This window comes from Haemaphysalis longicornis, unplaced genomic scaffold (assembly GCF_048455015.1).
Source record: "Haemaphysalis longicornis isolate Haplotype H1 unplaced genomic scaffold, Haemaphysalis longicornis Haplotype H1 scaffold_5, whole genome shotgun sequence".
NCBI lineage: Eukaryota > Metazoa > Arthropoda > Arachnida > Ixodida > Ixodidae > Haemaphysalis > Haemaphysalis longicornis.
This window is the reverse complement of record NW_027526385.1, coordinates 106609491-106625588: the sequence shown is the minus strand read 5'-3', so window position 1 is coordinate 106625588 and position 16098 is coordinate 106609491. Positions and strand designations below refer to the sequence as shown.

At 45.8% G+C, this 16098-nt stretch overlaps 2 protein-coding genes across 2 annotated transcripts in view; one reads left to right on the top strand and one right to left on the bottom strand.

Annotated features, from left to right (window-relative positions):
* The window catches only part of LOC144138666 (monocarboxylate transporter 12-like), a 58554-nt gene extending 46989 nt beyond the window's left edge, over nucleotides 1-11565 (bottom strand). Inside the window, exon 1 of the mRNA XM_077671053.1 lies at nucleotides 11405-11565. The gene's annotated coding sequence lies outside the window, so the exon portion shown is untranslated. The remainder of the gene's footprint in view (nucleotides 1-11404) is intronic.
* Nucleotides 11566-11769: 204 nt separating this feature from the next.
* Nucleotides 11770-16098, top strand: part of LOC144138665 (uncharacterized) — a gene marked incomplete in the record, with an annotated part of 32272 nt that continues 27943 nt past the window's right edge. Inside the window, 3 exon segments of the mRNA XM_077671052.1 lie at nucleotides 11770-11931; nucleotides 12057-12116; nucleotides 12295-14965. Of these exon segments, the coding sequence (XP_077527178.1) occupies nucleotides 11905-11931; nucleotides 12057-12116; nucleotides 12295-14965 (2758 nt within the window).

Below are 16098 nucleotides of genomic sequence, written 5' to 3'. Positions count from 1 at the left end.
TTTTAAGTCGCAAGCCAGCCACCAACTTGTCACCAACTTGACCATAGCGCTGCACAGACAGTGAGAGCATCGACCTGCCCGTCTTAAAAAAGAAAAAAATGAATAAAATGTAATTAGAAGGGCATTATACCAGCAAAATTGAAGTGGACCCTGCGTGCAGAACAGCAGGATTGCAAACAGAATACCTACTAAACAACTCCTTCTGTGTAATGTTCCCAGTGGTCAACAACAAACCTAAAATTCCACTTTTGCATTTGAATCCCAATGCAACCCCAAATGAGCTGCATCAGAATGAATGCAGTACTTTGCCCACTTACAGAGCTGGCATTACTGATCATAGATAGTAGTGCGGGGGGATCTAAATGGACATGCCCACTCACACCATAAAAAAAAAAAAAAAAAAAACTCATGACCTATAAGATGGTTCTTTAACAATACAGCAACATGCAGGTGAACAACTAGGTCTCACTGCTCTTATAAGGACTATGAGGGCCTATTTATAACAATGAGCTCGGACTAGAATCCAGCAGATGTATTGGTTGGTGTAATAACTCATCGCGCAGCACCTTTTTCCGTCAACTTCCACTGTGTTTGCTCTTTTCAAATTTTGGCCTATTTCTTTCCTGAATAGCTTTAATACGAAAATGGCAGCTGCTTTTGCTCAACACATGTGCTGCCTTCTCCAAAGCGTTTTTTTTTTTTTTTCATGATACCTCCACACGCAGCTTTTCTAAAACAAAACGTTCCAAGTACGTATGTCTTCCGTTCTTTCCCAGCTGCGTAAAGAGACGGCCGCAAAATTTTTGAGAGGGCTACAAGTTCCACACGCCTTAACTGATAACCATTTACAGTGGAAACGCAAGACGGGTTTCTGTCCCAAATCACTGAACCACATAGTTTATTGATGCAGAACCGCGATAGCAGATTACATGCTATTTGAAGCAAAATTTAGAGAAAAATATACCTTTTGCATCGTTCTTTATTGGTAGATGTTGTTTAAATGAATAAATTAAACAATGAAGGTTTGTGCTTCACGTGTTTTCGCAACCTATTCCAACTTTACATGCAGTTGCTCAAAGAATCGCGCTTCCCAGCAGAAAATGACTTCTTCGTGATCAAAAACCTGCTAACCTTCTATCGTACACAACATCAGTACTGCTGATAACACAAATGGACAGAGATAGCTGTACGATACCCACGGAAAACTAGCGAAGGACTTTGAAAAAGCTCCGTGGCGTTTTTAAGCTCGCACAAGTTTGCTGTTTACGCAATTTTTTATATATAAAAAAAGTGAAACTAAGGTCTATCTTGTGTTTTCAGTAGCACAATAGAAAATGCAGTCACACAGACATCCAGGAACATGCACTGTTATCTTTTCTCTCTTCTTTTTTTTCCCTTCCGGTTGCTTCGCTTCCTTTTGACCTTCCGCCGTTTCCTTCCTGGCTTCCGAAAATGGCAACAACCTTCAGTTTGCAATGCAGCGCGCTCAAGAGAACAAGTCCACACATGTGGGACGATGCATATTCCATACGACCAAAAGCTGTACTTCTTTCCCTGTTTACCGCTACCTTACTTGCGAAGCACACGCCAGTGGCTGCATTGAATACAACAAGCACCGTGGCCTTCAACACATAACAACAGTGCGAGCAAAAAAAAAAGAACTCAGCAAATCCCATTTTCCATCCTCAACTAGGACCAAACTTTTTGAATGTTCACTGCTGAAGAGGGTCAAGGGAGTAAAGTGTTCATGGCTGCCTAGCTACTTCAACCTTATTTACTGATGCATTGAAAAGAGGACTTTCCTCGGAGCATTTAGGTCAGCTTAGGTGCTTTGAATTAAGGTTATGATGATGATAATGATTGACAGTGGTATCCCCTTTGTAGCGGGGTGATGACGCATCATCTTACAAAAAATAATAATAAAAAACTACAAAACCAATGTTTTATTCCCTTCAATTAATACTAGCGTGGCTCTTAGGGCAGGCACAATAGTTATTAGGCACAAAATACTTATTTTTTTCTGTTACAGGGGGTAGCTGTCCTGGTGAAGGCATAACTACGGCTCCCCCTGGTGACTTTATTTACTTATATAGGACTTATATATACTTTCACACTGCATTTCAATCTCTCTATCGTTATGGTTTCTTTCATCCTTAAAGGAGCACAGACACTAAAATTTTATGTTACACTTTTATTGATTTTATCGATGCTTAATGGTCTGGCGAACCTGAAACAGCACTTCAAATACTTCAGCGCGCGATAGTTAATTACATTGAACGGCCTGAAAATCGTTTGTTTCAAATTCCCGCGCTCTCATCCCGAACGGCGCATATGACAGCCTCCCGGTTTGACCTCACCGCTTTGTGCGGACGTCACCGGCGCCCGCTTGAGAGAGTGTTGCGCCCGCTCGCCGCTCGTGGAGCCGCGCGCGTGAAGTGACGTCACGAGTATTTGGCGAGCGCTGTCGCGTCACTTCTTTTTCCTCTCCTGGAGTGATGTCACGCTGATGTCCATTTGCTGAGTGCCGCTCCGCGCGCTGCTCCGTCGGTGCGATAAATGCGATCCCATTGAACGATGTTCTTCGCGTCGCAGGCCGCTCATATTTCAGCCAGGGTATTCTGTTGAGTGAAGGAAACGAACTGTGCAATAATATTAGCGCCGAAAATTGGGGTCAGTGCTCCTTTAAGTGAGACTTGCTTCAACAGGCAGACTTGTTTCAACAAACACACCCCAGCTTGGCCAGAATCAGTGCTCTCCATAGCTGGCGAGCACCCGTTCAACTCACGTGCCATCACAATCACCTGTCGTGTGCTACGACAGCACTCTATGCAATATCTCGTCCCACTACTGCCAGTGTGCTTAGGCTGGCTGTAGCTCAACGATTTAATTCCCAGATGAACTCAAATGCGCTCTTTTACTTAAATCTTTGCGGCAGAGGCCACTTTCTGTACTCGTGAATGACAACGACAATGCCGATGTTTTGCCTAAAGGGGCACCTAAGGCTTACGCTTTAAAGGAAATGTCCACAAACATCCCCCAGTTCTCTTGGCCTAGCATTGACTTCAGCATTAGGTTAGCAAGAGCTCCCACGAATGCTCCGAATATTTGTGTCAGCCGGAAATGACCAGAATAAACTAAAAGAAAAGTACACGAGAATCGAAAAATGTTTAATTCAATTAGTGCTCAACTGCAATCCAAGATCAGTAAACCGATCAGTAAATTGGGGTGTATGTAAGGAAAAAAAAAAGAAGAGTGGCACATTATGTCCAAATTCAGAGGAACCAGAATTCAGCGAGATGAGTAGTTTTTATTCCTTTTCCACCGAACAATATGCGAGATGTTCCAGAGAGAACATTTCGCACGTGTCGCTGAATGAACACAGGATTGATTTCTTGCACTCACAAGAACAGGACATTTAAGCCGGACTGTCTTTGCTGAAATAGGATGCTCTTAATTGACTTTATACTTAGGTTAATTATCAAATACGGCAATTAGTTTAATACAGAACACCTCCCTCAGCTGCACCCATCCACATTACACTTTGTAAAACATGATGAGCAAGATCTACCTCCAAATTTCCCTACAACATTACACACATTCAGCGAATTAGGCTGTGTTGCTATGTTTTTGCACCCTTCCACAGCACTTTCTCTTTACGTCACAATTAGTTTCAGGCAAGTCCATATGTGTGTCCCCAATGTTAGCACAAACAATTAAGTGTCTACAACATTCCCATTAACTGCTTGCCTGTCCCTGTTGTGTTGTTGTCCCCCCTCCCATGCAATAAGTACAATTCCTGCGAGGCAAAACCTATCAACCGTTCAATGGCCTGTCATAGCTGGCATGAGCAATGCCTTCTGTTGTTTTGCAAAACACATAAGCAATTCGCAAGTACCTCAAAGACTCCCAATGGGTGGAGATTCGGCGTTTGTGGTTGGTAAGCACAGAAAGCACGATTAAAAAAAGAAAGTACTACAAAAATGATTTAAAGGGGCCACAAACACAAAATAAAAGTTTTTTTGTTCTTTAAAAAGTCTGCCTTGTCCCGATAACAACGATACCGCTTCCGTGACAAACAGTAAAGACACAACCGAAATATCAAGGGAAACAAATGAAGCGGTGGCAACTCCCCAGCTGTTTTCCTAAATTTCTCTTATGACGTCACAGAAGCTTGTTTGTGCAACTAGTGGCATCCGACCTCAGCCACCACCAAGAGACATGACTCGGAGATTGCATTGGAACTTCTAGTTCCATCGGATCCTATCAGTAGAATTCTAACATGCAGTTGACACGCAGATAACAGCGTTTTCAGCACTGGCTCATTCCACATCATGGTAGCGTAGAATTTGAAAATTTTTCAATATTTCTACCGTTTTTTAAGCTAAACATTTCTCATGGCTGGGACACAGCTGAGTAATCTACTAAAGGCTAGCATCAGTGTTCAGACTGACCAAAGTTGTATTCTTCATGGCCCTTTTAATTGAGATTCATAGCAGTGCAGAGAACCGGCCCCAGTACGGTGCCCTGTAGGCAACCGGCACAGGCACGTGCGCAGAGACAGAAAATGTTGTCGTGTGCATGAGCAGGTGCACCGGATAATGCTCCGGAAACCGGTTCACCTGCTCATGCACAGCCACATTTTCCGTCTCTGTGTATGCGCCTGCGCCGGTAGCCTACAGGGTACTGTACTGGGGCCGGTTCTCTGCACTGCTATGACTCCCTAATGTCAGCTCAGGAGTGTCAAAGATTGGAATGAAGAATGTCTACGTACAGGGTACTATTTTTCATTGTTCCCTTCATTATGTAAAAGATGTGAATAAGTCTGCACATAGCTTGGGAAATACCAACTGCGTTGCTCACGCAAAAGGAACAGAGCTCAGCACAATGCGTTGAAGACAAGGATGACGGGTGTTGCACGCCAGCTCGAGATCGACACAAACAGCCTACAGCCAGATGTTTTACTTATGGCTGGGGACTTCGCTTGTGCTACGGAAAATGGGATCTCGTCATTGTAGAGGAAATGTCAGGCGGGTGGCGTGACATCGACAGCTGCAGGATTTCCTAGGCATGTGGGGGCTGTTTAGACGTGCAGCTGCTTGAATGTTTACATGTGCACAAGCAGAAAAAAAAAGAATAAGCGTTGCAGGCATCCACCGAACACACTTCCAACGCATATTACCAGTAGTTCCGGCAGGATGTCAAATGGGCATCAACGACTTTACCTTTTGTGGAAAAGTCATTGACTGCATTCAAGCATATCACGAGATTTTAGCAATTTTTACAGGACTGGCTAGCACCAGAAGCAGTGACCTCCACTTGTGCATTGTGGTTGAAAAGACACAACTGAAAAATGTGTAATTAATTTCACTTCTTCGGGTGGCCAGCTTGTCACTGAAGCTTTCTGCACATCTGCAGTATGCTTGCACATGCAGCCTAACTACAGTAGAATTTCCATAAACGGAAATCACTGAAATGGCATTCCCGCTTAAACGGGACAGTAGCCTGTACGTTAATTGGCTTTGTATTCAGATAACGTAAAAACACTTTCAGTAATCAGAACTAAAATTTCCACGTGACCGTTTAAATGGAACTGAAACTGGAACTTCTTGTCAGACCCACTGAAATGAGCATCAGCTTTCTCCAGTTCCAGCAGTTTTGTTTTTGTTTTTTAACCTTGCTGGCCTCATAAACATAGCTCATCTCGTTAATAGTCAGCCGTGTTGGCGCGACGAATGAACAAAAAATTGCTGAATTTTTTTAGTACACACTGACTAATTGTTGCCAAATAAACTTTGTGAATGCTGTGCCTAAACCTCTTGTAGTTTTCTTGATTTGTAAAAAACTATCAGCTACTATCACCTTCTAGCCCTTAGAGTTCCATGAAAGGGTTTTAAGAGTGTACACGCACATAAATTTGCACTTTTGCACATCTCTCTCAGTAAACGGAACTCCTGTAAAATGGAAGTAATTTTTTTTCGGTCCCTTCGAGTTTCATTTATCGAGAGTGAACTGTATCTTTTTTCACAACCCATCTTGTGAGCACACAAGTCACTTCCATTTTCACACAAAAGCGGCCAATAATGCTGCAATTACTATTTTTAAAGGTTGCTTTAGCCTGCCATGCTTCACAAAACACACATATTTTCTGGTTAGGACTTCACTGCATGCAACATTCCCTCCCCCCCCCAACAATAAAACCCAGGTGTACTAGTATTCTCACAAGTCCCACATTCACGTACCATAACCCAAGTGCTGCGTTTTCCCCAACCTCACATTGATGTACCATGCCTCAGCCCATTTGGGCACGCTGCCAACTAATTCGCCACAGAGGCTTACCCGCATCAGAAAAGTGGACGTCATGGTACAAGATTGTTTCATTTGAAACATTTCGTGTTTTATAGTGCCCCCAGAGCTTGTCCGGGAGCAAACGATGCTTTATTCACTGAGAAATTAATTTATGTGGCTTTGATTCTCTTACCAAATCACGTGGTTCACGACGTCTGCAATGACATCACAAGAAGAGGTCTTCAACCTAAACTTGGTGTGCCGCGAAGACTTGTTTACCGTTAGTCAACCTAGATGGTGCCACCATACCATGGCTTGCCGGTTTCTGCCTTTGGTTTGTTTTTGACCGTATTTGTACCTGGCTTGTTTTTGTTCAGGTAGACAATAATTGTTTCGTGAAACGTGGTGCTCGTTCGACAAATATGGTCATGCAAGACTTATGCAATCGGTCAGCGTCATTTGAGACAACCCGAAAGAACCACAGTGCTGTGCAGCTAAAACAAGCATAGTGTGCGCAGTACCAACAGCAGTATGCATCGGTACTTCAACGTTTACGCATACTTTGAAAACTTTCACTGTTTATACCACCATTAATCTTACTGCTATAAAAAAAAATCCACTCTAAATTTACGCGCAAATAGTTTGTTTGGCAAGCCTATAAGCCCTGCCTAATTAGCATTTGTTTTTGCCGGCCACAGCCAATTGCTGAGCTGGCACATATGATATCATAGGTTCTGTTGTGGGAAATGAGCTAGTCGGTCGCATGGCCAGTCCCTTTTTCCCTAATTATATAGCTTATTTGAGCGAAGTTTACGCCAAAAGTGGCGTCAGTACGATTCTAAAGAGGTAATCTTTTGAATGAACCAAACTTGTGTTTTGTCTGCATGGCCCCAAAGTGTGTCTGCCCATTTGTGGGCACAGAAGTTGTGGCATTCTCATTTCCATCATAATAATCGCACCGTGTGACCTGCTTCTCAATTCAGTGAAGAGTGGATTGCAGAGAGATTATGCTACAAGTGTTCCTACTTTCTTTTTTCATTTTGGAGGAATTGGGAATATATATTCCCAATTCCTCTAAAATAAGAAGAAACCTGCCCCGTTTTTTTTTTAATCCTTGCTTATACAGCGCCAATTATTAAAGAGGAAAGTTGGCTGCCAACTAATGAATTCATGGTGCTAGTGAACACTACAGACGACTAAGCTACACAAAGGACAAAATACGCGCTAGATTTATTGCGAAATGGCAAAAAGGGCAAGTGCGATGAATGCGGAGTTTGTTATGTTTCAGCCAATGTATGCTTCCTCATTTATTTTGTCTTATCACATGGATTAAATATATGCACGTTTTCTTGTTTCTTTTGGTATAAACCCAATTGAAGCCTACCGTGCATTTCGACCTTACCCTAGCTCCGTCCTGCACGATGTTTGCTAGCACCGTTAGCTTGTTTTGCAGTTCCTTCACTGAGTAAATAAAAAAAAGTAAATGTATTCTTCACAGCCCTGGTTACGTCCTCATCACTTGGTAGTAAAGGCCATGGAAAGTGGCAAACTAGATCACCCATATTAGTATTTTGGTAAAGCAATATGCATATGTACTCCGTCCAAACAAACGCACAAGATTTCCAGGCTCTGACCATCCTCCACCTGTCTTTTTCGTTTCAAACAACAATGCACAAAGTTGCAATATCCAACATGTAGCCTGGCACATTAAGCAGGCCTTGAGCAATTTTCTTCATCAGACATTTTTCTTTTAGTTTTCACTTATAGCGCTGACCTGCAATCGGGCGCTCATTTTCGAGCCCCCCAACCCTTTCCTGTTCTTGATGTCGTGAGAACAGCAAATCCAAAAGCACCATTTTTGCTCTAGCAACCTCCGTGGAAGCATCCATTTTTTAATGTGGCATTGTAGGGATTGCGCCTAAACAAAAACAAGAGCCACGATAACTTCCGAATGGGCTGATACCAAAATAGACGCCACCATAAGCAACGTTGCAAGCTTGCATCACGTCACTGGATGCAGATTTCGAAGCTCCTGCTAAAGAGAACACCTAGCTTCTCGCGAACTTCAGAATAAAGCTAAACCTCCGAACTCCCACTCCATAGCTTCAACAAAAGATAGCACGATTCTAACCAAACAATTCTGCAACAAATAACGATTGGAAAAATTAATTTCACTGTTCATTTAAAGCTTTCCTGACATTTTCTTGTGACGTTCATAAGAAAGGCATCCCAGTGAGTGTACAAGCTCCTATGTGCACGAATTTTTACTGCCTCGAACATACTAGCTAACATATACGGAAGCTTTACTGCTAACATGGTCCTGCTGCTTCCACTGATTTATTAAGTCCTTACAGAACCGTTTATTTTTTGTCTTATTCTAACATTTCCTAGTAATCGTGCAGCTATATACGACTCTGGACTGCGATATGCCTCCACGAAAAGTTACGCTGCACAGTTTATTGCACACCAAGGAGGTGAAGTTGGGGGCTCATTATGTGGCTTGGGCACTACATAAAAGGTCGGTGCCTTAGGCCAGGGGCACATTACAGGTAAATGGTTAACCTAGACGTACTTAACGTATCCTTGCTAGGAAATTAAGCAGAACTCGTACGTAGCATGCAGCACTAGAACATACGTGTGCAGCTGTTGTCGTTGTAATACATTGCACTATTACAAACAAAAATTTCCTTAAAATTAATAAATTCCAGGCTAAGGGGCAGCGACCCAGGCCTCTCCCTCTAAGAAATTCCCGCGAAACGTTAGCATAGCGTGAGGTAGCTCTGAGATAAATACCCGAGGGGAATAATCATTAGGTTGCGACTATATAATAAACAAAGAAATTACGATGAAGAAAATCTGCGCGCGGCGGCAATTCCAAGTGTTGTACGCTGCGTTGGTAGGGCTCATCGAAACTTCTAGACATCCGACGGGTGCGTCGCAGTAAATAAGAAAAATCTTAACGCGTACGTACGAACTTATCAGGAAAAAAAAAAACAGCAGCAAGAGCCTAGGACGCTGTTGAAGGCGTAAATACATGCGGGAAACCGAGACTTTAAAGGGACAGACAACCGATTTTTTTCGCGTATATGTTCTCTAGCTCATATGAAAGCCAGCGTTTTATATAGCCCGGTAACCACAAGCAATTTTTAAACAAACTGGCGGAAATAATTTTAATTTGGCAGCAAACTTCCTGAAATCGGAAGGGTGGCGGTTCGTAGTGTCGAAACTTGACACTACAATATGTGTCCCTGTCACGTGACCTGCAAACCTAGCAGCTACTGTAACTGCTGAAACGTTTATTTACGTATTGAAAACCTTTTAACACAAGTATTTGTACAAGCTTAAATAGTATATGTATTTCTAAAAATTACTTAGAAAATTATAAAGACACGCCGCCCGCCGCCGCTGGGTTGGTCTCAGTGTGGCTAACTCAGCCACCATGCCCAGAATCAACGGCAGCGTGCAGCAAACAGACCCAGCGAAGGAGCTTTGACGATTCTGTCTGAGTCAGGGGTGTTTGTTCTGCCAAAATATTTTATTTCAGTCTCCAAATACGCCAACGGCAGCTTAAAAAAAAACGTCGCGCCCGGGGAGAATCGAACTTCCCGCCTCCACAACGTGAAGACAGATTCTACCTATCGTCTATCCCAACAGATGGCGCATTCGTGCAAAATAGACCCTTGCATTAAAAAAACACATAAAGGAACAGGAAAGCCTGCGATTCAAACTTTTTTAGCTGGGGACAAGTTTTTGAACATCGTTTTCTATTTCGCATGCAGACAAAAGTATGTTGCCGAGCTACTTTATGTCATGGTTGCCAGCATTAGTTTTGGGAGGGACACATACGGCTCGTAGATCAAAAAATTCGATTTCAAAAGTTCTAGAGCGTTATCAGCAAAACCGTTTCTCGTCAAGGTGCTATAAGTGATGCCCTTTCATTTAGGATAGAGAATATATACTCGACAAAAATCGGTTGTCTGTCCCTTTAAGTTCCAATCGCGGCGCGACAATCTCGCAGGTCACGTAACACTGCGGGCGCGCTTCCATTTTTGTGCCTTCATTACGGCGCGCGCGCGAGCCCATGCAGGGCCCGCCCGCATGAGAATACGTTACCAAGCTAATTTTCTAGATGGTGCTAGCCATCTGGGGTCACGCGCGACCTTCAAAAAAACAAACTAGAAAAACAAAGAAGCCATAATTACGGCTCCCAGACCGAGACGCGCGACTGACATGGTAACCTGACGGGTCGATGATTACGGCAGAGCGAAGCGCACCGAAAATAAAAACACCAAACGAAACACAAAAACGCGCAACGAATTCTAGGCGCGGCGTACCCGTACGTTCTAGTCGAGCGACTAATTTTGGCCTTGGCCTTCGGCGCGCTTTTACGATCAAACCAGCGCACAGCAACCGACGTGATGCGACCCTGAATAGGCTATAACGCGATTAAGTAAGAGGCTTTCGTCAAAACACAACAAAGACAACTGCAGAACTGTCAACAGCGACAACAACAACACAACAGCGGCGGACACTCCGTAGGTGTAGCGAGGGGGAGTTCCAGGCGCAGCGCCACAAACGCTGCAATGCGGACCACCCCCTCGCAACGGCTTGAAATTGCAGAGACCGCGCGCAGCACTGCACTGCACTACGAGGCACGTGATGAGTGCGCGTAAAACAGCACAATTGGTGCATTCGCTTTCATCGCAGATCAGAATGGGGCACGTCGAGCGCTAGCCGAAACAATGAACGGCTGGCGGGCGCGCGCTGCAAAGACAAAAAAGCGGAAGCGAACGTCTCCGCTGACGACTCCGAAATTCCCAGTACTGCGCGAACCTCCGTTTCGCCGTCGCGAGAGAAAAAAAACGTCACGCGCAATATTAATCGCGCGGGTCGACGGCCGCACCTGACGGAGGCTGGAAAAGAACGGACGCCCCGAGCGAAGCGTAGGAAATTGCGCCAACAGCGATCGCAGTCTGAAAGCGAAAGTAACGAGAGGCAAAAGCAAAACGCGATGCCCTCCTGGCGCGATCAGCTGCGCTGTCGACGGATGATGGGTAGGTACCCCGGGGGAATTCTCGCCTCCCCTGCAATAAAGGGAGGTGCAACTCGGGCCGCTTACCTCATAATTCGTTTCTCAGCTGTTCATGAAGAGGATAAAACTTGGCCGCGTTCGTTTCCCACAGAAACCGAGGAACTTATAAACGAAGAAACAAAAGACACACACACACACCGCCGCCACACTTTGAGGTCGGGACAAAACGGCTCTAAAAGCTAGCTGGACAGCAACACACCAACACAACCGCCACCAGGGGCACCTGGTGACGGGAATCGAAAAAAAAACGTAACCTTGACCACCTTTCACAACTTTTTCTTAGTTAGTTCAAAATTTACAAACCTAAATTTAAATTTAAAATAAGCATTTGTTATAAAACTTTTTATTCTACGCTTTAATTCCTACATCGGTTTGCAGACGATGGCCGAGAGGGAGCAGCAAGGCAAGAAACAACATGGCGATACGCGCCGAGCTTTGGTTGCAGAAAGCTGGTCCTATTTGTGTGTGAACCGCCCGGACTTGTTAAACCGTGTGATGACAGCTCTTATTTGCGTTAGGGTCGTGCCATGGATTCATCGAATCGACAATCTGAGGTAGGTCATGGTTGTAACCCGGTTGACGCCACTTTTTGTTTCACCTGTAGATGTTTGTCCGGGCTGTGTTGTCACCGCGCTCATTTCGCTGTGATATGGAACGCTTGTCCTCTGCCTCGTTTTAGATCCTGGAGAAATTGGCGAGAATTCGCGAGGAACTTGCCAGGAAAGAGCGTAAGCTTCAGGTAAGCCCGCTTCATGTTCAACGTGATCGCATATTCGCAGCAGTTGCCCCGCGTTTGCGTCTCTTGATCAGACCAATGCGTCAACACGCGTGTTGCGGTCCCGATTTAGTTATCGCGAAATTAAGCGTAAGACCTGCTTCACGCCGTTTTTTTTTTTTTCTTTCACCCCCCTCGACAGAAACTGAAACGTCTTTCCGCTCTGAAGAAAGGACAAGACAGCCTTCAGAATGAATCGATCGGGTCCGACGAGACACGTCTGTCGACTTCTGCAGACGTTTGCTCGCCGCTTCGGGTGCCTCTCGAAACGACGCTTCCCGAGAGCGAAGTTTGCCACTCCAAGTTGCAACGGACGAAGACGCCAGAGGAAAAGTCGTTTTCTCGAGAAGAAGCCAAGTCTACTCTCCAGGCAGAGACCTCTGACAGCCATGAACGTCGGTTGCAGGCAAATCGGAGCAGCTCATCGGTTTGCACGCCGCTTGCAATTACAGCGCGGGATACGGCCCCCGCAGATGGACCCAGTAGACTTACGGTGACCATTGCTTCACCTCGAAGAAAGTCGTCAAGGTTAGAAGCTCTGTCCGGCCGCACAAGGTCTCAACGAGAACTTTTCACTAACAATGTGGCACATTCTTCAATTAAGAATGGTGATACTGCAAGCTTCAGTCATGCCCTCGAGGTCAATTCACACCTGTCAGTTCCTAAAAAGAGCTATGCTGACGCGCCACAAGATGCGAATGGGAACAAAGTTGCAGAGTGCAATTTTAATCCCAAAGCAAATGCTTGTGAGGTATTGATGCCAACAAATGCCTCCCTTAGCATGTCACGACTCAACAACGCTTCTTTTCTGGACATGTTGTTACAAGACTCGCAACCGGAGGTCAAGGATTCGGATTCGACAGCTGCTGGTAGGCTCTCACAACAAGACAAGGTGACATTAAGTGCAGAGACAAGTTGTGGGGCTGTGAAACCACGGTTTTCACAAGAGGAGAAGGTACGACGCAGTGTGACGTCAAACACCACACCACACCAAAACGGGAACAAACAGAAGCGGTCCACTGGTTTGTCACTCGTCAGGTGGACAAAGGAAGATACCTGGAAACAGAGCAGCGGTAAGAGCACAGATGATGCTGAAAAATGTGAGGTGAACATTGTCGCCGAAGATGAACTGCACTTTGAAGTCTTTAACCCGTGTGACGATGATTCGAGGGATTCTCAGCAAGAATTGTTCGTTCACGAAGATGAGCCAGATGTGATCGTGGAGGATGCCCCTCTAAAGGTAATGGCTGAAGACAAGGGTGGTATTAATGAACAGCCTGTGAAAGAAGGCACGAAGATGACAGAGAAACAGTGCAACACTGACAAGGCACCAGATCCTTCTGAGTCGCACTCCCCCATGCGAAAAAGAAGACGGACAAGATCCTACGAACCAACAACAATAACGGCCGACACAAAGGATGCAAACTACAACTTCCGGAAGCGGAAGCTCTCATACAGCCCCTTCTGGAAGAAGAGGATGAGCAGAGAATCGAAGACCATTGCCTCCGCCTTCAGCAAGCTCATACAGGGTGCGCTCAAAACTCCCATCTCCATGTTTGAGTTGAACTTCGAGCAGTTCGGTTTGGCTGAGTGTGCTGAGGCGAAGGGACTGTCTACAGATCCTGACTCAGCTAGTCAACTGGAGAAGTCTCGGTTGACTGTTGATGACAACACATCATCGGAACGAAGTTCTCCTGGGAGGTCAGAAGCTTGTCTGCAGATCGAGCCGGACAAACGAGCTTCAACTGTAAGCAAAGGCGAATCGAGGACACTGGACGACTCTGATAGCTGTGTGCTGGCTAGACAGACAGAAGTATTCCCCGCGGAGAACGTGCCATGGCGTGAGCGCAAACTGGGGCGCCGTAGTTCCCGTCGGCAGAGGAAAAGCAGCACTGTTGCAGAGGGCACCGCGTCGGAGTCTCCGACCAATGACGCCACGTCAGTCCCTGACAAACATTACGCTGCGAGAGCGAAAATTTCATCTCCACTCGCAGCGTGGGAAACAGTTGGTAACGCAGCTCCTGCATCAAACGGTAACAGTGACTCAATGAATACGTCTTTGCCATCGCAGTTGTCTGGGGACTACACTGCACCGGCATCTCAGCGTGGGGAAACACCGAGAAACACCTCTCGGAGTCAAATTGGGACAAGCTGTGTTCCACTACACGTTGCGAGGAACAATCGCGAAGTGCCGACGCACGTTCTGTCCTCGAGTGCTTGCTCTGACGGTGGTTCGTGTCGGCAAGAGAGCTCCAAGTCTCAACATCCAAGCCTGAGTTCACCTTCCATTACCAGATGCGGCAAAATGGAGGGCAGTGGAAAGCCGGAGCACGTGTCGAGAGACAAAAGCTCGGAGGATGCAGCTGACAGTTGCGACCATGCAATTCCAGTTTTGCCGAAATCCGAGCACTCATCCTGTCTTGACTTACAAGGCAGCTCCGAGCTTGCGGAAGGAATGCCGCCTCTCTCATCATCCGACCTAGCTTGCAAGGGAGAGGAAGAATCTTCTCAAGAAGCTGAGGACACTGGTGCAGACAGGTCGACAGCTTTGCGCGGTGAAGTCGTCGAGTATTTTTCCCAAGATGACTGCAACGTGCAAGGCGGCGGGCAAGCTTCCGAGCTGGGTGGCGTCACAACCGTGGTGGGTTCCGCACACAGCACCCTGTTTTCTCAGAGTGAAGAAAGTGAAAGTGCTGAGGATATCAAGGACTTCGTCAGCGGAATCGTGGAACGCTTGGGTGTTGCTGATGGGAAGTGTCCCGGGTTCCCGTCGGGGGCTACCAAAAACCGGCTAGAGGACAGCGAAACACCTGGTAAGCAACATTGGGAATATTTTTTGTATGGGCTGGCCCGCCTATATTAGTGCAAGTAGTGTTCAATTGATGTTGACGTGTGCGCCACGGACGAGACAATAGAACACCTCTTGTGTCACTGTGTCCGGTTTGCAACGCAGAGGCTGCACCTGTCAACCGCTTTCCGGAAACTCGACAACCAGCCATTAACTGCGCAAACTGTTCTGTGTCACAGACGTAGCCCATCACAATCCGAAAAGGCCACAAAAGCACTACTTCGGTTCTTAAAGGACACAGGCCTGTCTGAACGATTGTAGAGACACTGTGCACCATTGTTCATTTGTTGTTTGGTTATTTTACCGTTTCAGTTTAGGCTTTATTGGCGCCTATTGTTTTGTTTTTGTAGTTATCTTTAATTTTCCTTTTCTTTCTCCTCAAGCTCTATTCCTGTCTTTTCAATACTCTTTCTCTCTCTTTAAACCCCTCCTTCCCCACTTCCCATGTGTAGGGTAGCCAACCGGACTGTAACCTGGTTAACCTCCCTGCCTTTCATGCACAGTATTATCCTTCCCCTCCTTCAATTGATGTTGGTTTGTGCTGAGTGCTGCGTCAAGGGGAACTTCCCTATTGCTTCTCCCATTTCTGTATTAAAAGGGGCCATCCATGAAGACAAAAATACAAATTTGGTCTTATCGAAAAGATGGCTTTGTCCAGATAACAATGACACCAATTTCACCTCAAACGTCAAGCGAATAATTGAAATATTAAAGGCCGACTGCCCTCAAAATTTCAACTCCTTGAAAACCTTATTTTCTTATAGTCTGCCTAAAAACACTTTAGGATACAAAATAATGCAGCTCAAATACACGTATCTACGCCGCAAACGGCTGTCAAAAATCGGCGATTTTGAAACAAAAAGTGAGAAGAGCACGGCCATTACAAGTGAAGTCGCAGTTGGCCCAGCTGGCGACCGAGCAGCCGACCTGCCGGAGGGTACCTGCGCGCAACGTTTCCCCCTCGCAGCTGCCCTAAATGAAAAGCGGCTATTGGAGCTGAACCGGTTCTCGTGGCTGGCCGAAGGAAAACGCACCCAGCCGGCCGCATTGTCACTTCACTGTTTGCAGGTTTCGCCGGCAGGTGCAGCGTCGCCCACA